The sequence below is a fragment of the Rattus rattus genome, chromosome 2 (genome assembly GCF_011064425.1).
Source record: "Rattus rattus isolate New Zealand chromosome 2, Rrattus_CSIRO_v1, whole genome shotgun sequence".
NCBI lineage: Eukaryota > Metazoa > Chordata > Mammalia > Rodentia > Muridae > Rattus > Rattus rattus.
The window spans coordinates 153803157-153823398 of NC_046155.1; the positions used below are offsets into that span (position 1 = coordinate 153803157).

At 54.7% G+C, this 20242-nt stretch overlaps 3 protein-coding genes across 9 annotated transcripts; 1 reads left to right on the plus strand and 2 right to left on the minus strand.

The window, feature by feature from the left end:
* The first annotated feature begins 103 nt into the window (after positions 1-103).
* Sphk2 (sphingosine kinase 2) lies at positions 104-7739 on the plus strand. 4 transcript variants are annotated; one of them, XM_032893609.1, is made up of 6 exons: positions 104-222; positions 4255-4726; positions 5386-5535; positions 5642-5736; positions 5819-5934; positions 6216-7739. In XM_032893609.1, the coding sequence occupies exons 2-6, from the start codon at positions 4321-4323 to the stop codon at positions 7300-7302; spliced, it is 1854 nt and encodes a 617-aa protein (XP_032749500.1). In that variant the 5' UTR covers positions 104-222; positions 4255-4320; the 3' UTR covers positions 7303-7739. The 4 variants fall into 4 exon arrangements, with proteins under 4 accessions (XP_032749500.1, XP_032749501.1, XP_032749499.1 ...); XM_032893610.1 differs by lacking the exon at positions 104-222 and adding an exon at positions 758-915; XM_032893608.1 differs by lacking the exon at positions 104-222 and adding an exon at positions 2804-3454.
* A 128-nt stretch (positions 7740-7867) lies between these two features.
* Positions 7868-12849, minus strand: Dbp (D-box binding PAR bZIP transcription factor). The gene is made up of 4 exons (XM_032893615.1): positions 12267-12849; positions 11017-11427; positions 9567-9778; positions 7868-8362 (listed from the first exon to the last, which is right to left on the minus strand). The coding sequence occupies exons 1-4, from the start codon at positions 12403-12405 to the stop codon at positions 8147-8149; spliced, it is 978 nt and encodes a 325-aa protein (XP_032749506.1). The 5' UTR covers positions 12406-12849; the 3' UTR covers positions 7868-8146.
* Positions 12850-13412: 563 nt separating this feature from the next.
* Positions 13413-18562, minus strand: Ca11 (carbonic anhydrase 11). Of its 4 annotated transcripts, none has more exons than XM_032893619.1 (9): positions 18107-18562; positions 17947-18021; positions 17074-17216; positions 15395-15580; positions 15087-15182; positions 14883-14955; positions 14406-14560; positions 14159-14324; positions 13413-13541 (listed from the first exon to the last, which is right to left on the minus strand). In XM_032893619.1, the coding sequence occupies exons 1-9, from the start codon at positions 18171-18173 to the stop codon at positions 13516-13518; spliced, it is 987 nt and encodes a 328-aa protein (XP_032749510.1). In that variant the 5' UTR covers positions 18174-18562; the 3' UTR covers positions 13413-13515. The 4 variants fall into 4 exon arrangements, with proteins under 4 accessions (XP_032749510.1, XP_032749509.1, XP_032749512.1 ...); XM_032893618.1 differs by having other exon boundaries at positions 15087-15215; XM_032893621.1 differs by lacking the exon at positions 14159-14324 and having other exon boundaries at positions 14391-14560.
* Between the last annotated feature and the right edge of the window lie 1680 nt (positions 18563-20242).

Genomic DNA, 20242 nt, shown 5'->3' on the forward strand with positions numbered 1-20242 from the left:
GGGCTTCTAGAATCAAAGAGAAACCAGCCAGAGGAAAGGGACGGGTCGCTGGGAGCCTCTCTAGCCTTTCCCAGTCCTTGTTCTCTATCTCTTCAGGGATAAAGGGACCTGAGAACGAGAGACATGCTTGGAGCCAGCGGGAGGAATCGCGTGGTGACTCTCTGGCCGCACACCGACCGCTTCTCGGTGGTCGCGGAGGACCCAGTGGGCTGTGAGTTGGAGGTGAGGCTTGTCGGGGCCTGAAGGAAAAAATCTCACACTTCCGGCACTTCCTTAAATTCACGGCTGCCTTTTCCTTATTCTCAGTTTACTAGACGGAACTGAAATTCAGGAAGTCCTACTAGATCTCTTACCCGAGACTTTCTTGTTGCGGTTCAACCTATAGTATCATTTTTTTTTTCAATATTTTGTGTTCAGCTTTTTCCCCTGCCCCTAAATGATCTCTTCCCGGATCTCTCCTTAGTTTTCTTCATTAGAGACGGCTCCTCCCTCCCCCCAAACCAGACTGGTTGAACCGGCCCAACATTTTCGATGTACATATTGATGTGCAGAGAAGGCACTCAGAGCTCCTGGGGCTGGAAAGCGGATAGATAGCAAGCTCTAGAGAGAATGAAATAGAGACCATGACGGTGGTTGGATGTGTGGAGGCCTGAGGGTCAGAAGGAAAAATGGTGAGGGAAACCCTGGCAGAAGGAGAGACAAAGATACAAAACTGGGCAGTTGGCACCTAGCCAGATAGTAAGCTACTTCTGGTGCCAGCTCTACCCACTCCCCACCCGCCCCCTTTAAGTTAAGGTTTCACAAAGTTGCCCAGCCTGGCTTTGACTCAGTCTTCCTGCCTCAGCCTCGGAAGTAACTGGGATCACAGTCTTTCAACACTTGGCCTGGCTCTGCCATTTAAAATTGTGATCTTGGGTAAGTCATTTTCTATGTTTTTTTTTTCCCCTTGTTTGGAATAAGAGAGTGATGAAAAGACACCTGTTTGGGTGCCTTCCCTGATGGTACAGGTCTGTAAGAGTCTTCAGTCAACACTTGGTACAGAGTGTTAGGTAGAATTACTTGAACTTGAGTATTACAAGACAGGCCAGCTGGATGGGAGATGCTGGCTCTGGGACACTGAGCCTGCAATGTGCCCTCCTCTTCAGAGCCCCTACCTGAGACTGTACAGTGAGTAAGCAAGACTCTTTACCTGGGGTTGGGGATTTAGCTCAGTGGTAGAGCGCTTGCGCAAGGCCCTGGATTCGGTCCCCAGCTCAGGGGCGGGGGGGGGACGGGGACGGACGACTCTTTACCCAAGCCACCTCTACATCCGGTTTGGGGCTCAGGCCCTACTGTGACAGAGCAGAGGTATGGGTGCCCACCAGACCCCTGAATCCAAGGGGCAGTGGAGCCTGGTAAGACTCTATCTACAGCCGTAGTTCTCACCTGTGGGTGGGGGCCCCTTCACAGAGTTGCATGTCAGCTGTCCTGTATATTACATTGCGATTCATAACAGCAAAATTACAGTTATAGCAATGAAATAATTTATGTTGGGGGGGTCACCACAACATGAGGAACTATATTAAAGGGTCACAGCATCACGAAGGTTGAGAACCACTGCTCTAGAGTCTGATTGTCAGACTATGGGTGAGAACATCTGCCAAGGCCCTTCAGCTGCTGGCCTCAGACTTCCCCCAGAGGCAGGATAAGTAGTCCTTTCTCTCACAGGCGGGCTGCTGAGGCTATCCAGGGCGAGGTCACTTGTCTTGGGTGAGTGAGCATTTCTCCTTTCCTGTTCCCCTTTCTCTGCTGAAAACTCCTTTGGTTGGGGTTTTCTTGGAGCTCAGCAGCTCTATCGCGCACGGGTTTCTGCATTTCACATGATCCTCCTCTCGTCATGGCTTGGCACCTTACCTGGGGTGGTTGCTGATTGGATCGGATGCAAGGTGTAATTTGGCAATAAGCAGACTACCTTCTCCACTTATTTTTTTCCCTGCCTTATGAGAGTGTAGCTTGGTGTGTGCATGCTTTGTCTAGCATGTGGGAGGTGCATTTAGACACCTGTACATTCCCGGTGCACACAAACCACACCCAATTGTGTCTCAAATTCTTCAGGTCTCCTGCCACCCTTTCCTCGCCTGTCTATGTCAACATTTTTTTTTCCCCTGGGCTCAGTTCCTTTCCAACTCTGGGTTTCCAACCTTTTCCCTTCTCTATGCTTTTTCCTGAAGCTGTTTTGTCACATGGTGGTTTCCTGGGATATTAATCACATTCCTCTCGAAGGCTATAGTCCAACGCAGTTCGTAAATCAATGAGCCTCCCAGACCTGGTTAGCGCTCCAGAATGGTCTCCACCTGTGTTGGTCATTTTCTGGGGTTTGTTTGTTTGGTACAGGGTGTCACATAACTGGTTAGAAGCAGCAGAGGCAGATTCTGCACTTCCCGATGCTTCTGCCTCAGCCTCCCAAGTTTTAAGATTACAAGATACCACCACACTCACCTCAGTTTCTATCTCTGCCTTGCTCTGTTACCACTGTTACCAATGTTGGAGAGTTGGTTGAAGAACTCCTCCTCCACACCCCTTTTCTTTTTATTGACTCTGTTGGGGAGGGCCTGTTTTGACCTCACCAAAGATGGCGGGCTAAGCTTTGCCTTCGACTACGTCCTTCCCTCTGCTGCGTGTGTGCCCTCACTTATGATGGGGGCTTAAGCCCCGCCCAGTTTCCGTCGTCATCCGTCCGGCCCTGGCGCGTAGTTATGAAGGCGTATGCCTCCGCCCCTCTACTCTCTCATTGGTGCGGTTTGGACTCAGTGCAGCCATTGGCTGGCGGATGCACACCCTTCCCCCACCCCTGATGGGGGGGGTGGTAGTGCAGACTCTGGAGGGGCTGCCGGGACGTCGCAGCGTGCACGCAGGTTGTGGGGTTCGGGGTGACCCTAGAGGGGCGGACACTCAGGCCCAGTGTGGAACACTGGGTGAAATCTGGAAACTGCAACCAGGTCCGGCCCTGGGATAGAAACTCAAACTCAGACCTGGTGTTGCGTTGCAGCCCTGGAGTGGGTTGTACAGGCTAGGGATACGGGGACAAACGGTGCTCGGTCCGCAACCTGTGGGTGGAGCCAAGATCTGGGGCCTTGGGAGTCCGAGACCCAGACTAAGATGGAGCATTTATAAGGCTCTGTGTTGTCTGATTTGAGGGCCTCATACGGGTCCCTACAGCTTTTAAGGGTGGGGCAGATACATGGGCATTAAAGGAGCGGCCAAGAGCAGCGGGCAGAGGTAGCTCCTGAGGGACAGTATTCATGGGGGCGTGTCCCAGGCTGCTGTGGGCCTGGGAAAGGTGACAAACTAGTCAGGCGACTGGGTTGAACTGCCAAAGGTGAGCAATTAGGAGGTTGGAACCCTTCGCTGAGCGGGAGAAGGGGCTCAGTCCTGGCTCACCTTCTTCCTGGAGAGAACTTGGCCAGACACCCAGGTTAGTGCTTCCAGTCAGATAGGCTGGTGACCACTCCCTTGGGCTCCCACAGGTTGCTCCCTCTCTGACCTCTCTGTCACGTTCTTTTTCTTTATTGGAGTGAGAAACTTAAGTTCCTCTCCCCAGTTAAGTTCTTCTCCCCCCCGCCCCACAGTGTTTAGATAAAAGGGCATAGTCCTGACTGGAACTCACTCTGTACACTAGGCTGTCCTCCAACTCAGAGATCTGCCTGCCTCTCCCTCCAGGGCAGGGATTAAAGGCGTGAACCACCACTGCTCAGCTCCTTTTAAGTATTTTAGCAGCCTGTACTTCCACAGCTGCTGTCTTCGATCGGTGTTCCTCTGCTTTCCAGAGCTGTCCCTTTCTTCCTTGTGCCTGTGTGTCTACATGGTACTCCCCTCTCCACTGGGCAATGACTCAGTGTGTGGAAGGGGACAGCCTCTTCCTGTCTCAGCCTTTTTTTCTTCTGCCTTGTCATCCAGTCTTTCCCCGAAGCCTTTGCCATCATCTGGTATACTAGGGATTTTACCCTTTGGTCCCTTTTTCTGTCTTCTGATTGACATGGGTTTTGTTGCTGTTTTTAAACAAGGTATCCCCTGGCTGTCCTCAAACCTGTGTTTTGACTCCTTGGTGCTGCCCGTATGCACTACTCTGCCTAACCTTCAGGGGCTATTAACTAGTCATTGCAACAGAGTTAAAGTGTCCTTTCCCACACTCTGACTGTCCCCTTTTCAAGGCCTCTCTTGTCCCCCAACTACTATGGGGATCCTGGATTCTGACTGTTGTCTTCCTCCCCACAGAGGCTGGATCAGGAGCTGACCACAAGCCAAGAGTCTAGAAGTGCTTGGGACTGAACCAAGGTCGTCATGGCCCCACCACCACTCCTGCCAGTGGCTGCCAGCACTCCGATCCTGCACGGCGAGTTTGGTTCCTACCCAGCCCATGGCCCCAGGTTTGCCCTCACCCTCACGACACAAGCCCTACACATACAGCGACTGCGCCCAAAGCCAGAAGCCCGGCCCCGAGATGGTCTAGTCCCTCTGGACGAGGTCTCAGGCTGTGGCACTCTGCAGAGCCGTAGCCCCGAAGACACTGCAGCCTACTTCTGCATCTACACCTACCCACGTGGCCGGCGCGGGGGCCGGCGCAGAGCTACTCGTACCTTCCGGGCCGACGGGGCCGCCACTTATGTGGAGAATCGTGCAGAGGCCCAGCGTTGGGCAACTGCTCTCATGTGTCTCCTCCGAGGAGTGCCTCTGTCTGGGGACCAGGGTAAGATGGTGGGCCAGAGCCATGTGGTGTTCCCGTGTGTTCCTGTGTGTTGTACTTTGTGTCTCTTTGGGTCTCTCAGAAGAATGAGAGACAGCAGAAAGAAGCCTAGTGAGTTCTCTGCTGTTGGCTCCATTGTCTGTCCCTCCCTTGACAATATAGCGTCTGGACAACAGCTGAGTAAGACTCCCAGGCATGTGGCAGCAGGCCGCTGAGAATGCTGAGAAGTACAATATAGGTCTCAAGGACCTTCAGGCAGCTCAGAGGTGTCCTGTGGCTCCACTCTACACAGAGAGGAGGCTTCCCAGCACAGCCTCCCTCACCCAGGTTGCCTGCCTCCCATAGGAGCCTCACTGTTTAGGGGCTCACAGTTGTTCAGGGATCGTGCCTTCTTTCCCCACTGCTACACACAGGTTCAAAGGGCACATATTTTCGTTCACAACCAACCCTTTGTCTTAGCACCTGTGAGAAAAAACTGGTCTGACCTTACTAGCCAGGTGACAGCAGGGAGGCAGAAGCTCCCAGCAGGCCCTGGGTTCCTGCCCTTTACTTATCAAGTCGCCTTGGGACCCATTTACAGATACTGTTGCTAGGGAGGAGGCCAGGTCTCCAACCTCTCCAAGATTCATCCCTTCCTTTCTCTCTCCTCCCATCTGCTTTAGAAATCACCCCTGAATTGCTGCCCCGGAAGCCCAGGCTGCTCCTATTGGTCAATCCTTTTGGGGGGCGGGGCCTGGCCTGGCAGCGCTGTATGGACCACGTGGTGCCCATGATCTCTGAAGCTGGGCTGTCCTTCAACCTCATACAGACAGGTAGGGGACCGCTGGCGGTAGGAGAAGGAGGGATACTCCTGGGTCTTCTGGAGGGTGTGATAGCATGAGACCGCTTCCTGACTAACCTTTCAATTTGCCCCCCTAGAACGACAAAACCATGCACGTGAGCTGGTGCAGGGGTTGAGCCTGAGTGAGTGGGAAGGCATTGTCACTGTGTCCGGAGATGGGCTGCTTTATGAGGTAGAGCTACAGACACCCTAACCCTGCCCTGGGGGAACTGAAGAGGGAGGCCAGGACTCAGGCAGCCCTATCCCAACTGCAGGTGCTGAATGGGCTCCTCGACCGCCCAGATTGGGAAGACGCTGTGCGGATGCCCATTGGTGTCCTCCCCTGTGGTTCGGGCAATGCACTAGCTGGGGCAGTTAACCATCATGGCGGGTATGTTGACTGCTGCTGAGACAGCTAGGGATACCTGCTAAAGAGAGGGATGAGTCTTTGGGACTTCAGGGTCTGATATCTTATCATCCAGCACCCACTACCCCTTACCCAAGAGCAAGTTCTGTGGCTGGCCTGCAGAATACCTTCAGTCAGGGGTGCTTATGGGGGGCTCCGGGTTATGCCTCCTGGTGGCAGGCATTGCTGCACCTGCCACCCTTTCCCCTCTGTGTCTCACTCCTCATTGCCCTTTCCCACTGTGACACCTCTCTCTGATTGTGAAGGTTTGAGCAGACTGTTGGTGTTGACCTGTTGCTCAACTGCTCGCTTCTTCTCTGCCGGGGTGGCAGCCATCCTCTGGACCTGCTCTCTGTGACGCTAGCCTCAGGATCCCGCTGTTTTTCCTTCCTGTCAGTTGCCTGGGGATTCTTGTCAGATGTGGACATTCACAGCGAGCGCTTCAGAGCCCTGGGCAGTGCTCGATTCACACTGGGTGCAGTGCTAGGCCTGGCCACATTGCATACCTACCGTGGACGTCTCTCCTACCTCCCTGCTACCACAGAACCAGCCTTGCCCGTCCCAGGCCATGGTCTGCCAAGAGCCAAGTCAGAACTAGCCTTGGCCCCGGCCCCAGCCCCAGCCACCACCCACTCACCTCTTCATCGATCTGTGTCTGACCTGCCCCTGCCCCTTCCCCAGCCTGCTCTGGCCTCCCCTGGCTCCCCTGAGCCCCTGCCTGACCTGTCCCTCAATGGTGGTGGTCCAGAGCTGACTGGAGACTGGGGGGGAGCTGGGGATGCACCTTTGTCCCCAGACCCATTGCTGCCTTCATCCCCCAACGCTTTCAAAACAGCTCAGCTTTCACCCATCGCCGAAGGGCCCCCAGAAATGCCAGCATCCTCAGGGCTGCTGCCTCCCATCCACAGTGCTCCAGAAGCCTCTACCTGGGGCCCAGCGGACCACCTGCTCCCTCCCCTGGGCTCTCCACTGCCCCAAGACTGGGTGACAATAGAGGGGGAGTTTGTACTCATGTTGGCCATCTTGCCAAGCCACCTCTGCGCAGACCTGATGGCAGCCCCACACGCACGTTTTGACGATGGCGTGGTGCACCTGTGCTGGGTGCGGAGCGGCATCTCACGGGCCGCACTTCTGCGCATTTTGCTGGCCATGGAACATGGAAACCACTTCAGCCTGGGCTGCCCACATCTGGGCTATGCTGCAGCACGTGCCTTCCGCCTTGAGCCACTCACGCCTCGTGGGGTGCTCACTGTAGATGGGGAATTAGTAGAGTATGGGCCAATACAGGCACAGGTGCATCCAAGTCTCGCCACACTGCTCACTGGGCCTGCAGGTCAAAAGCCTCGAGCCTGAATGAGCCGAAAGCATGCCAAGTTGGTGGGACCAGAACCCCATAGGCTAAGGTCTACCTTTTATAGGTAGAAGTGGGGCCTGAACTCAGAACTGCAAGGGTAGAGAGTGCTCCAGACCCTCAGTTCCCAGAGGACCCTAGAGGCTTGAGGGTGGGATCTGCCTTTCTTGATGTCCAATGATGGGGCCTGGAATGTATGAGCTAGCAAGGCTTCTTCAGCTTACTGTCCAGCCAGGGTTTCTTCTTGCCTATTTCGGTGCCTCTACTTGACTGGCCAATCAGCCCTTGAGGGGCAGGTTCCCCCAGGTGGTCCCCAGATTTGCACTAATGTTCTCCTGGCCAGTTAGGGGTGGGATGTTCTGTGTCTTGTGTGTCCCTGTCCCTAGTCTAAAAAGCAATTGAAAAGGTCTATGCAATAAAGGTGTTGCTTTCCTCTGGACCTGCACCCTTCCGTCTGACATCCCTTTCAGTTATTGTGGTCCTATAAGGAGAGCAGTAGCAGCACCCACTCTGATGCAGCCTTGAGTCAGAGCCAGTAGCTGCTTTGTCCGCCACAACAGCTGGCTCCTGGGTTCTCAAGATTTATTCAGGATTGTGTTGATGGAGGCGGTTGGATGGATGGGTTCCCCGACGTGCTAAAAGTGCACACAGGACCCTCCCCACCCCCACAAGGGAGGTGGGGGAAGGCTAGCTTTTTCTTAAAAATATAAATGTATTTGTCTGCATCATGACGTTCCTGGGCACCTAGCTGGCCAGACCATTGGCCATGGGACAAGGAGGAAGGGGGGTGTCAGGTGTAAGTCTGAACAAGGAACAGGACTCTGCCCTGGCAGGGTGGAAGTGGCCTCACAGTGTCCCGTGCTGGGCCTGGTATCGTGAAAGCACAGCACGGTAGTGGGACAGCTCCTGCCGCACAGCCACCACCTCCTGCCGCAACAGGGCGTTTTCCTTCTCCAGGAAGGCTGCCCGCACAGATATCTGGTTCTCCTTGAGTCGTCTTGCATCTCTCGACCTCTTGGCTGCTTCATTGTTCTTGTACCTCCGGCTCCAATACTTCTCATCCTGGGGATGAGGGATGGAAGGGCACTGAGATACAGCAAAAGGAACCTGTGTATCCGACTCTGCATAGCAGTGAGGGAGGCCTAAGGGCTACTGCTTCTTGCTGGGATGGATACCCAGACTTCTGCTGCCCTGGTTGCTAAGAACAGGTCTCTGGCAGAAAGCTAGAGATAGGTAGATTCCAGGTACACATATGTAAAAAGCTGGTCTTCAAATTCTCCACTGTACAGAGCAAGACTTGACAAGGACCTATGGAAAGCTGGTTGCTATGGATGTGTTACTTAGCAACAAGGCCTTCAGGGTCTGAGGGCTTATTGAAAAGCACATTGCCCTAGACATCACCTTTCCAGATCCTGGTTGCTAAGGATAGCTCCCCTAGTGATGGTGTTTGGTGTCCTGGTTGCCAAGGCAACCTCATCTCATCAGAAAGTAAACACGAGCTGTAAGTAGATGCAGTCTCTTTCCTTCCACCCTTGAACTGAGGTCAGGGAGCTATCTGCATCCCTTCCCTCTGGTACCTGACTGATGGAAGAACTAGGGGCTGTAGCTTCCTGTGAGGATTAGACCCTGGGTCCTTCACTCAGGTGGAAAAGGTCCTTCCCTAGGCTTCCTCTTAATTAAGGGCTCCAGCTTGCTAGGACACATCCACTCCCTAGCAACAGCTGAGCTCTGCAGCAGGAAAACCACTCATGGAATAGGTTTCTCAGGTGGAACTAGATGCTGGAATAGCAATGTTGCACACAAGGCCATGACAGAGATATGAGAGACCTCAGTAGCAAGAAAAGCAGAACTCTGGAAAAATGCATTTGCCATTAAAATTGCCACACGTCAGAAGATGGCTGGTAGAGGATGGCTTCCAGGCCCAAGGGTGGCCATGTCCGCACCCAGGCAGAAGCAGTTCTGCGGATGTTTCAGGCCGAAAGCCAAAGACCAGGCCAGCTGCTGAGAAGCAGGCTGATGGGGCAACCACTGAAAACTGGAATTGGTGACAGAGCCTCTTGAAACTTGAGCCCCTGTCCACAGGAGGACTGGTTTATGGGTCCAAGTGACTGGAGGTCACAATGAATGACACCATCTTTGTGACTCTCAGGATAAAATCTGTCCCCAGAAGCCTCGTGAACGAAGGCCACGAAGCTCTGAGACCTCCCAGAGAGAGAAGCTTCCCACAGCTTTGAGCAGGGCCAAGCCCACACCTGGTCATGCTCACCTTCTGTTCCTCGGGCACCTGGACTTTCCTTGCCTTCTTCATGATTGGCTGAGGCTTCAATTCCTCCTCTGAGAAGCGGTGCCTCCGAGGGTCAAAAGTCTCATGGCCTGGAATGCTTGACAGGGCAAGATCAGCCGGATCAGGTTCAAAGGTCATTAGCACCTCCACGGTGTCTGGGTCCACAGGACTGGGTGTGTCCCTAGAGGTCAAGCCTAGAGAAATACGTATCACTTGAATGGGTGAGTATTTAGTTTGGGGACTGCGTCCTCAGAGCCCCCCGCCCCCCAATCTTATCCACCACAGGGCAGGCTTTTCTGCTGTCTTAACACAAATCCTGTCAGCATTAATCCTGTGACAAAGAACCACCGAAGGCAATTCTATCATTATGAGTAAGGCAGAAATGACTGGCCTTAAACATCCCGTGAGTCTTCTAAAACCCAAAACTTAAAATTCAGCGTTATTTTTGTTCCCACTGCCTTGTCTGAGTCCTACTTACTGAATCCTTGTTCAGAGCTTAGACTTGTTAGACTCACTACTAAGAGTGATAGAGGTTCCAGGAGCTTGGCTAAAAAAGGTTGACTCCTGTGTCTTTAAGAACAAAAAAGACGGGGCCAGCCGAGGACACCAGTTCAGGGCCGCGTCACGTGTGGCCTACAGCTTCCCCTTTCCCCTCCTCCCCACCAAGCACCCGCACGTTCCCGGGCCCCGCCTCCTCGCGCGTGAGAGCGCGTGCGCGCAGTAAGGAGGGAGGACTCACGTGGCGAGGGAATGTGCAGCACTGGTTTTGCCTGGAGGTCGGATCAGGGACAGGTGTACCCAGGCGTCCCACATCGAGACTCCTTGTCTTGATAGGGATCGCCTCCCTTCTTGTTCCTTTTGGTCTCAGCTCCAACAGCTACAATGATTCTACCCACCCACCCCACGCTATGGGGGGGGGCGGATCGTGGGAGAACCGGCCTGTCAAGCTCTTGGCCATCCAGATTCCCACAGTTCTGAGATACTAGGTCCCCAACGCAGGAATATGGGGAGCTCCTCTGGAGAATCCAGAATCGGGATCCCGACATTCTCTGCTGCAAGACTCTGGGAGGCAGGATGCAACACCCTCCACTTGGGGGTTGGGGGCAGAATCCGGGAACCTAGTACCCCGCTCTGGCCTGCTCGCTCCCATTTTAGGTGTCCTTGAAGTCCAGTCCTATCTGGTTTCCCAAAATTCTGGACCCAGACTCTGGAGTTAGTACTTTCCAGGTAACTAAGGTGTTCTGAGTTTCTAGTCTTGGCTCCAGGAACATGAGGAAACTTTTGTATTAGAGAAAAATACATCCTCTCACTGAATAATCCTCTCGCATTTGGGGACCCAAGTCCCCTAAAGGATCGCAGCATCTCATTGGGCAGACTTCCAAAAGTGTCGCGAGGCCCCTCCCTGCCCGCCAGCCCCGCCCCTTCGCCGCACCTGCGCGGTGGCCGCCGGCGGCTCCCAGAGTGGCCCGCGCGGGGGCGTGCCCGGGCGAGGAGCGGGGGGAAGAGGAGCTGCAAGAGCCGGGCCCAGGGGAGGGCGCGGGAGTGCGCGCTGGAGAGGGTGCCGGCGACAGGCCCCCGGGGGGCGGCGGGCTCGGCGGTAGCCCGTGCTCCAGCAAGAAGGCGTCCAGGTCCACGTATTCCACGTCCCCGAAAGGCAAAGTGCGTTCCCACAGCAGCGGCGCAAAAAGACTCGGGCCAGCCACAGGCCCTGAGCGCCCCCGAGGGGACCCACCGCCACTAACCGCCCCAGTTGGGGCATCCGCTGGGCCCGCCGTTTCCAGGACGGGTCCCGGGACGGGGGCTGAGGGCAGAGTTGCCTTGCGCTCCTTTTCCTTCAGGAGACCTGTAGGCCAGGGAGAGACCGGATGGGGTGGAGGGACACAGGAGGGACCCCAAGTCAGAGATATGGCGGAGATACAGAGAAGTGAGACGGGAGACGTAGGGTAAAGACCCAGGGAGGTGGGTACAGGCAGGGAGAGAACCCAGAAAAAGAAGACAGGGATGAAGACGGGGCTTGGGGAGACCCAGAGAGAGAAGAGGAAGAAGGCCCCAGCAATAGAGACGGTCAGGAAGACCGGGACCCAGAGAGGGGTAAAATACAAAAGTATACAGAAGGATAGGGTTAGAGACCCGGGAGGGGATTAAGAGACACAAGAAAGCGACCCAGAGAGCGAGGATGGGAGTTTAGAAAGAAGGGTTTAGTGACAAGGTGGGTGAAAGGTTGGGCAGGTGAGAGAGAAAAAAAGTGACAGCTCAGTAATTCCCCCACCCCCGGTATCCTCATCCCCTCCCCCACAATCTGTTAGCGCTGGAAGGGGCTCCATTGCTCAGGCACATTCCTCACCCCTACTTTCCATGTGACCCTGTGAGGCCCCGCCCAAGCCCGTGTCTGCACCGTGTGAGCATCCGACACACCCCCTCCCTTCCCCTAGGACTCCAGGGGTCCAGATTAGGAGGCCAAAGGGAAGAAAGAGGGTCTGGCACCTAAACTCTGTCCTCATTGAGGAACACTCTGGGGACTTGACCCTTAGGCCCTCCAAGCGTCATATTTGGTCCTGGACCCTGAAGGACTGGAAGATCTAAGTGACCAAATAAAGACTAGCAAAGATGGGACACCTAGCTGATAGGTGCCGTATACCACCACCCCAACAGTAGTCTCTAAACAGTGGGACTAGAACTCACAGCTGGCCGGTTCTTTGGGCTTGCTGTTTCCCTGCAGAAGGCTCCTCAGCCCAAGCAGCGCTCCCCCGCCAGGGGGGGCCCCAGCCGGGCCACCCAGCAGCAGGGGGCCCGGGGTCCTGTCGCTCAGAGGCCGCGCCATTGCCGGGCACCTGCTCCCAGGTTCATGAGCTCATGGAGAGTCGAAGAGATGATATGTCAGTCACCCGCACACTCCTGTGGCTCGGACGAATGTGTCCCAGAGTCGGGCGAGCGCGGCGAGCAAGCCTCCAGTATCAGAACGCTTCAAATCCTACGAGCGCTGCGGGGGCTCAAACAGTCTGCTCTGCAGAAAGGTGCAACTCAAGAGTGTCCCGGGAGGCTCCTATAGTCTGGGCGAGTGGGTGACCAAATCAAGCAGCTGTCTCTTTGCAACTGTGGGTCCCCAAGGGACACAGGCGCGCGCTCCTTCTGTACCAGGTGGGCGAGACTCTGGCTCTAGCCAATTTTGCACTTCTCGCAAAGAAAGGAGCTTTGCAATCTGCACCCAGAGGTGTGCACCCAGGGGCGGAGGAGGGGGCAGGAGGAGGCGGCAGCCTTGAGGCGTGGCCAAAGCAAACTTCTTTCGCGGAAAAAAAAAAAAAAATCCAAACCAAAACACCCGACGCCAGAGCGCGCGCCCCTCCTCCGGGCCCCCTCCCTTCTCTTGGGCCATGCACCCCAGCCGCGTGCCTCCCTCCGGCTGCTAGCAAGAGCCAATCGTGTCTCGAGCCCTTGAGACGCTCAGCCAATGAAATTAAGGGATCTGCCAAGGCCCTGGAGGCGCGTGAGGGGCTGAACTTGTGGAATTGCCTCGCCTTTTGGAAGAAGGCGGGACACTGACCTACATATGGCCAATGGGATGAGGCGCTGGAGGCGGGACCGTGACCCACTTCGAGCCAATGAGACAGGAAGACGGGGGAAGCACATGGCTCTGCGCGTGCTACCGGATGCGGGTGTTGGGCAAGAGGGGTGCCCCTTAAAGGAGCCGCGTGTTCACAGACTCATTGTTTGAGGAAAAAAGCTTAACCAATTAGAGTAGGTTAAGGCAGAAAGACCTGGGCTTCGGGAAGGATTATTTTTTAATATCTAGATATTTCTCAATCGCAGCTGATAATCAAACCACCGAGAAACTGGAAACATTCACTCCCTTTAATAGCTTTGTTTTGGGGTGAATTCCCCTCCCCTGGTGAGGAAACTCAGAACAGGCGGGCGTAATCCTCGTTGGGGAGTCTCAGCGACCATGAGGACCACCATCCACTGCAAAAGAAAGCACCGGCTTGAGGGGTGTGGGAATTGAGCGCATAGGGCTGTACTACAGTCAGGCTGCTAAGGGGGAATGGAATATACCAAGTTGGTGAAAATGGTCAGCTCCTGGACCGGACCATATAGGGAGGGAAGAAGGCCACGTGGGACGTGCAGATTAGGCTGGTTTGCATAAGGGTAGTAATACATGAAGGGGATATGGTCATTTGAGCCGTACCATGTTGAGAAACCAGACAAGAGGCCAACAGATTTCCCCGGGGCACAACCACCTTCAGGAAGACGGAGGGATTGTACCACACTGATTCTCAGAAAGGGGATAGCTGTCAAGACTATAGCCCTTAAGTAGGGTCATACCATTTGTAAGCAGGTGACTTGGACCGTACCATCTTGGAAAGTGACAATATTGCAGAGAGCATGGACCAGTATGTAATTGTACCACAAGGAAATCAGAGGGTGTCAGGCCTTAGCACTAAGCTGCGAAGAGGGGTGGGCTGCACTACTGTTCCATACTGAGAGGTGAGAAAGTACGAGGGACATGTCACACTGAGACACAACTGGGAATGAGTGCAGACTATCAAGACATGGAGAAGGGGGGTACACACGAAGCATACCATGCAGGCGGTAGTTGGGGCCTCGGCAGCGCCTCTCGGGGTGCCGGGGGTCCCTGTTGCCCCTCAAGGCTCTGTGGGCCAGGGGCTGCAAGGGCCGGCCATTACCACTGAGGCTCTGGAAGATCTGGGAGGGGGGATTCTGGCTCAGGAGTCTCAGGGAGTGCATCTGCCTCAAGAGAAACCACGGGTGAGTGGAAAGGGAGGGTGCTCAGGCTAGGGGTAGCATGCACACGTGGAGGTCAGTCACCTGGAGGGAGGTAATATTGAGAGCCCTGTCGATGAGGATCCAGGTGACAGTCTCAGAGCAGGGAGGAGTGCTGAGAGATCCCTGATAGGTGATGAAGCCAAAGGATTCCGGGAACAGGAGCTCCAGGCTCAGGTCTTGAAGAAAGTAGGCATCATCTGTGTAGATATCAAGCCAATGTGAAAGGGGGTCCCTTGGGAGCCCACATGTACAACCAATACATAGGGACTTAGTTATTTTTGTTGCCATGTGGAGACTGAACCCAAGGCTTCAGACATGTTAAGCAGGTACCACTGAACCAGGACCCCAGCCCCTCACTGGGTGATTCTAACCAGGCCCTCATCACTGAGCTGCATCTCCAGCCACTCCTCCCTTTCTGTCTTCACACTGGATCTTGCTAAGTAGCCCAGGCTGGCCTTGTCACTCTCCTTCCTCAGCCTCCCTCGTAGCTGGGACTCCACCCCCAGCTTGGGGACTTACTTTTGTAGGAGATTCGGGTAATAGTGTCCCGGTTGAGGAGGCGACTAAGGAACGGATTGGAGCTGCCAGCCACCTATGCAGGAGGCACGAGGCGAGGAAGACAGCAGCCCAGGGCTCCACAGAGACCCACCACCCCAGGTTAGCCTCCCAGCCTCCCTTGTCCCTCACACCCTGGAAGCCAGTTGCCCATCATGCCTCCCTCACGTTGACAAAGAGGCTGAGAATGGCCAGGCCGTTGGGGCCCCTTGAGGCAGCACTGAGATTCCCATAGAGTTCTTGGTTGAAGTGGATTAGCTGCACCTGGGTAGGAAGAGGAAGCACAGAGAAGGGCTCCTTAGCGGAAGGGCCAGAGAAGATGGATGGTTTCAACTCTCAGGCCTTCGGTGTCCAGGACTGCACCAGGGATTAGTACGTAGGGTAGGGAGAGGCAGCCCTGTGTAGAAGGATGGGGCGAACCGTAAGCTAAGAAACCAGGGTGATCTAGTGTGGAGGGTCAGGTTAGGGGTCGCCACCTCAGCAGAGAAGCCTTGATGGTTGATCTGGTGTTCGGAGCCGGCACCATCTCGAGCTCCAAACAGCAGCCGCAGTTCACTGAGTCGGTGGCTATAGAGAAGGGGACCCCCAGACACGTTGACCACAGGCCGGGATGCAGGTAGGAAGGAGACATGGCGGCCAGTGTTGTATAAGGTTCCCCGGAGCTGCGGGAGAAGTGTAAGCTATTGGGAGACACAGGGAGATGAACCTCTCCCATCCTCCACTCATCTCGTTCCCCGAGTCTGATTATCTAATACAGCGTGGACATGAGCTGTTCCCCAGGCTCAGTATCTTCTGAGGTGCTCAACAATGATGACTTAATTCAGTGAACAAGTACTGAACCATGACTGCTGTTTCAGGCTTGTAATCCCAGCCCCGAGGAAGCTGAGGCAGGAGGCTTGCCCTAAGTTCAAGTCCAAACAGGGCTATAGAGTGAGTTTTTCCAAAAAACAGAACAAGAAAAACGCATAAAGGCCTGCGATATAGCTCAGTGCGTGAAGTGCTTGCTGTGTAAACCTAATGGCCTGAACGCGACCCCTGGGACCCACATAAAGGCAAAAGGAGAAAACATATGACAAAATTACCCTCTGACCTTCTCATAGGCTTCTCCCCCCAACATACACAAGGGTATTTTGAGGCTTTTTTAAAAAATAAAATAAAATAAAAATATTGAGTTGCTACAATCTGCAGTGAACACTAAAAATAAAGCACTGGGCGAAGAGAGAGGAGACGTGGGGATGGGGAACTACAAAACTGGCTGCTTGGTGGTGACACCTGCACTCAACTAGGAGGAATAGAGACTGGTGACACGGTCTAATGGGGCACCAGCTTAGTTGGAGAAGTCAGGGAAGTCATCCCTGAGGAGGTAACACTTGGACGATGGAAGGATAAACAGTGGGGAAAGGTATTCCAGGAAGAGGGAAGAGCACGGGCCAAGCCAGGAGCCGACCTGTGGAACTGGATGGAATCTAGTGAACAACGAAAGAATAGGTAAATGCTCCCGGGGCCTGATGCAAGGTCCTGCAGGCAGTCACGGGGATTCACCACAGTTTATTTTTTGTTGGCTTTTTTGAGACAGGCTGGCTTTGAACTGTCCCGCCCCCTGCTTCAGCTTCCTGGGTGTACTCCACATGGGGGTGGGGGCTTTGGTCTGACAGACTGCAGAGCTGAAGGCCTAGCAGGAGGACTGGATGAGGGCGGACCCCGCGAGCCTAGTGAGAAAGCGCGTCCGAGGCACCGAGGTACAGCCTAGAAAATGAGTCTGAGGCGCTACCACAGAAAAGGTGCAGCAGAGTCCTTAGACAGACACTGAGACCAGGGCACTTGGTGGGATGGCTGTGTGACCCCAGGCGAGTAACGTCAACTCTCTGGGCCATAAAAGGAGGCTACTAAGATAGTAGCTACTTTGGAGGTCATTGTGAAGATTAGTGGGTTTGTTCAGCCTTTTCAAATCCTTGGCATGAGTTGTCTTCTGTTTTCACTGCTTGGGTAAACATGGGAGGTCGAGGAAAGGAGTGGGAAAAGGCAGGGCGGGTGATCTTCAGAGACTAAGGAGCATTCTCTCCATCTTGCCAGTATCTTTTATACCCCATAATTCACCATCCAACTCAGCACACACGTCCCTCTGCTTAGACCCACTCTATTCAAAGCTCCTTACCTTCTCTCCCCCGGTGCTGAGCCTGAGCGGGGGCAGAAAAGGGTCATAAAGAACCCGCTTCAGCTCCACATCCACAGGGCTCTGCCGCTTCCCCACAGCGCACAGGCTCCAGGCAGCGTTCACCAGGCCCCAGAAGGGAGGCCCTGTGGGAACAAAAATAGGCTGGATTCCAGGCAGGACCTGCTGTGTGGATTGGGGCAGGGATAACCCCAGCTGAAGGAAGTAAGAGGGAGGAAATCTGGAGCTTGGGGTCTAAGAGAGAAAGGACATGAGAGCCAGAATCCTGATTCCTAGAAGAATTTTGGAATCCTTTCCTAGGAACTCATAATACCTCCAAGCCTTTCCTATATTGTTCTCATCTTTAAAAGGGCTATGTAAAAACAGAACTACAACTCCCAGTAGGCCTCGGAGGTGAAAACAACTCATCAATCTCCGGTTTGCCCCGTAGCCCCATGGGACTTGTAGTTCTTTTAGTCTCCCAGGTCCCACAGCTGGATAAGAATATTAGGGGAGAAGAGTTATAAAAGAGGACTTCGAAGCCCCGGGCGAGGGGGCGGGACAGGGACCTGAGCTACCGAGTCTGTGCCTTCCAGCAGGAATAGGACCTGTCTATGGCTGCAAACACACACATTTCTCCACCCCCACACTTTCCTTGCACTCACTCCCACTCACTACTTGAAATGCGCATGTATAATGTCCCATGGTGAGCCGCTGAGGTTCAGAGGCTGGGCCCCACTCCTGAGGGAAGAAGGCAGGGGCTGGGAGCATTAGTCCGGTGGAAGATGAGAGGATCGAGGACCCAGGCTCCCGAAACTGGGGAAAACGGCGCCTAGGGATATGGGGTCGGACTCTGGGTCTCCACCCTGTTTGCACCTGGCACGAAGTTTCCCTGGAGATTCTCCTTGTAGCTCCACCAGTCCTCCGGATCAGGTGCGGGTCCGATGTGAGCTGGGAAGAGAGCAGCTGCATCCCTCTCCTAGGCACCCCACCCGCCCCTCCCTCAGAGGATGCTGCCAGCACCCCCAGGTCTTACCTGCCGCTCCCAGTGCGGCCCAGAGTACCAGCGCTTGAGGGGCGCTCAGGCGAGCGGCACCCCCCATCCAAGAGGCCTCGGAGCGACCCTTTCCCAGCGCCCGACCCCCTAGCTCTTCCCTCCCCTTCTCCTGGGACTTCCAGCCTGGCTGTCCCCAGAACGGGAGCCCCAGCTCCCGAGATGCAAGGGCTGGGACCGTGCACCCCAGAGCCCGTTTGACGCTCACTCCTTCGCCCGCCTGGGCCCGCGCCCTGCACTCTTTCTACCTCCCGAAGCTGCGATCGCCCTCGCCGGCCCCGGGTCCCTCTCGGTGCCAATGCACACCCCCTCTTCGCTCTCAACCAGCGAACCCGGCCGCGCACTCGCCGCGTGCGCTCCTCTCCCTCCGCCTCCTCCCTCACCCTGCCTTCTCTTCTTCCCTCCGTCCTATTCCTCCTCCCTATTCGGCTCTGCCTTCCCTTCTTCCTTCTATCTCACCTCCTCCCTCGCCCTGCACTGCCTCTCCCTCTTTCCATCTCCACCTCCCCTCTTCCTCCCCACCCCCTCCTCCATCACCTCTGGTCCTGCTTTCCTCTTACCCACCCACTTGCTCCCACTGGTTTGATGTTTGGCTGGGGGTCTCAGCGCTAGAAAGAGCGGCACCCCTGGGCCCAGCCCTGGAAAGGGAGGTGCAGTGCAGCCGACGGAGCCGAGGCCCCCAGCTCTATGTGCCAAGGCTAGAAAGGACCAGGCGCTGGGGGCCTGGCGGGCAGAAAGCCTGCTGGGCAGGACTGGGAGGAAGAGGCTTGGGGGGCTGGAGGGTGAGGAGAAAGGCTGGAGGTGAGCTGATGCTGGGAAGGAGGGACAGGGTGCACTGAAGGGGGAGGGGGAAGCAAGATGTCAAGAAGCAGGGAAAGACAGAGAGATAGACACAGGTCAGAACCAGGCAAGGAGAGACAAATAAAGAGACATATACAGAGTTACAGAGACACAGAGAGATGTGCTTAGAAGCAAGTGTGCAAGATGCTATGCAGAAAGGAAAGAGAGACAGAGAGACTAGAAGGCATGATGTCAGGTCATAGGAAAAGAGACAAAGACATATACATTCATAGACCAGGCATGGTGGCTCACACTTTCCATCCCAGTATTCAGGAGACTGATTTGAAGGCATCCTATGCTACAGAGAAAGACCCTGTCTAAACAAAACAGCTCACAGAAAACAAGAATGACTAAGTCACAGAAGAACAGAGAGGTGGAGAGAGATAAGCACTGAGAAATACATTAGAGACAGAAGCAGGGAGACCCGCCTATGAGATTAGAGGAGCCAGGTGGGCCAGCAAGGATGGATGCAGATACAGAGACAGAGAGAGAGCGCGCATTCAGGCAGGAAATGAAGGACAGACAGGATCCAAAGATACACAGACACCAAGTATAAAAGGTCAGAGAAAGAGACCTGGAGTCTCACACCAGGGGCCCTATATACAGGGTCACTTGTGCACAGAGCAAAACCAAAGGATAGAAACCCAGGCAGAGGAGAGGGCTCAGTCATAGACCAAATGACTTGAGGAGAGCACCTAGGAGAGGCAGGCAGGCAGGCAGGCAGGCAGATGTGGTGACTTGGAGAAGCTCATGTTGGAGACCACCATGTTTCCAAATGCAAGACAACACAGACAAGGAGAGTAGGGAGTGGGGAACACGCAGGGAAGAGAGAGAAAACACAGCCATGAGGGCATTGGCAGAAAGATCTGGCTGTGTGGGCTTCTCTCGGCCCTGAAGCTGTCCATACTGCAGGGTCAGCCTCAGTCCTGTTCCACAGAGTTAGGGAGCAACACCTACTGTAGTGGACTGACTAGTGTTCACTCTGCTGGGAAAATAAGACATCCCCTGGAACCCAGGAATGGGCTTTATTTGACAAAGGAGTTTTAGCTTATGTAATTAAGGTGTTGTTTGTTTCCCCCCATTATTGAGGATGAAGCCAAGACACTATATGTTAGGCAAGCATTTTATAGCTGAGCCACATCCCAGCCCCTCACTGGGTGAGTCTAGGCAGGGGCTTACCACTGAGCCACGCCCCCAGCCCCTCACTGGGGGATTCTAGGCAGGGGCTCTACCACTGAGCCACGCCCCCAGCCCCTCACTGGAGGATTTTAGGCTGGG

Coding starts and splice junctions, on each gene's coding strand:
- Sphk2 (XM_032893609.1), top strand. CDS start 4,321: ATGGCCCCACCACCACTCCTGCCAGTGGCTGCCAGCACTCCGATCCTG. Junction 5,536..5,641: donor CTTCAACCTCATACAGACAG/GTAGGGGACCGC, acceptor TTGCCCCCCTAG/AACGACAAAACCATGCACGT. Junction 5,737..5,818: donor GAGATGGGCTGCTTTATGAG/GTAGAGCTACAG, acceptor TCCCAACTGCAG/GTGCTGAATGGGCTCCTCGA.
- Dbp (XM_032893615.1), bottom strand. CDS start 12,405: ATGGCGCGGCCTCTGAGCGACAGGACCCCGGGCCCCCTGCTGCTGGGT. Junction 11,428..12,266: donor GCCCAAAGAACCGGCCAGCT/GTGAGTTCTAGT, acceptor CCTGGCCTACAG/GTCTCCTGAAGGAAAAGGAG. Junction 9,779..11,016: donor CGCCGGCGGCCACCGCGCAG/GTGCGGCGAAGG, acceptor GTATTTCTCTAG/GCTTGACCTCTAGGGACACA.
- Ca11 (XM_032893618.1), bottom strand. CDS start 18,173: ATGGGGGGTGCCGCTCGCCTGAGCGCCCCTCAAGCGCTGGTACTCTGG. Junction 14,956..15,086: donor TTCTCAGCCTCTTTGTCAAC/GTGAGGGAGGCA, acceptor CCTCCTGCATAG/GTGGCTGGCAGCTCCAATCC. Junction 14,325..14,405: donor TCAATATTACCTCCCTCCAG/GTGACTGACCTC, acceptor CTCTTGAGGCAG/ATGCACTCCCTGAGACTCCT.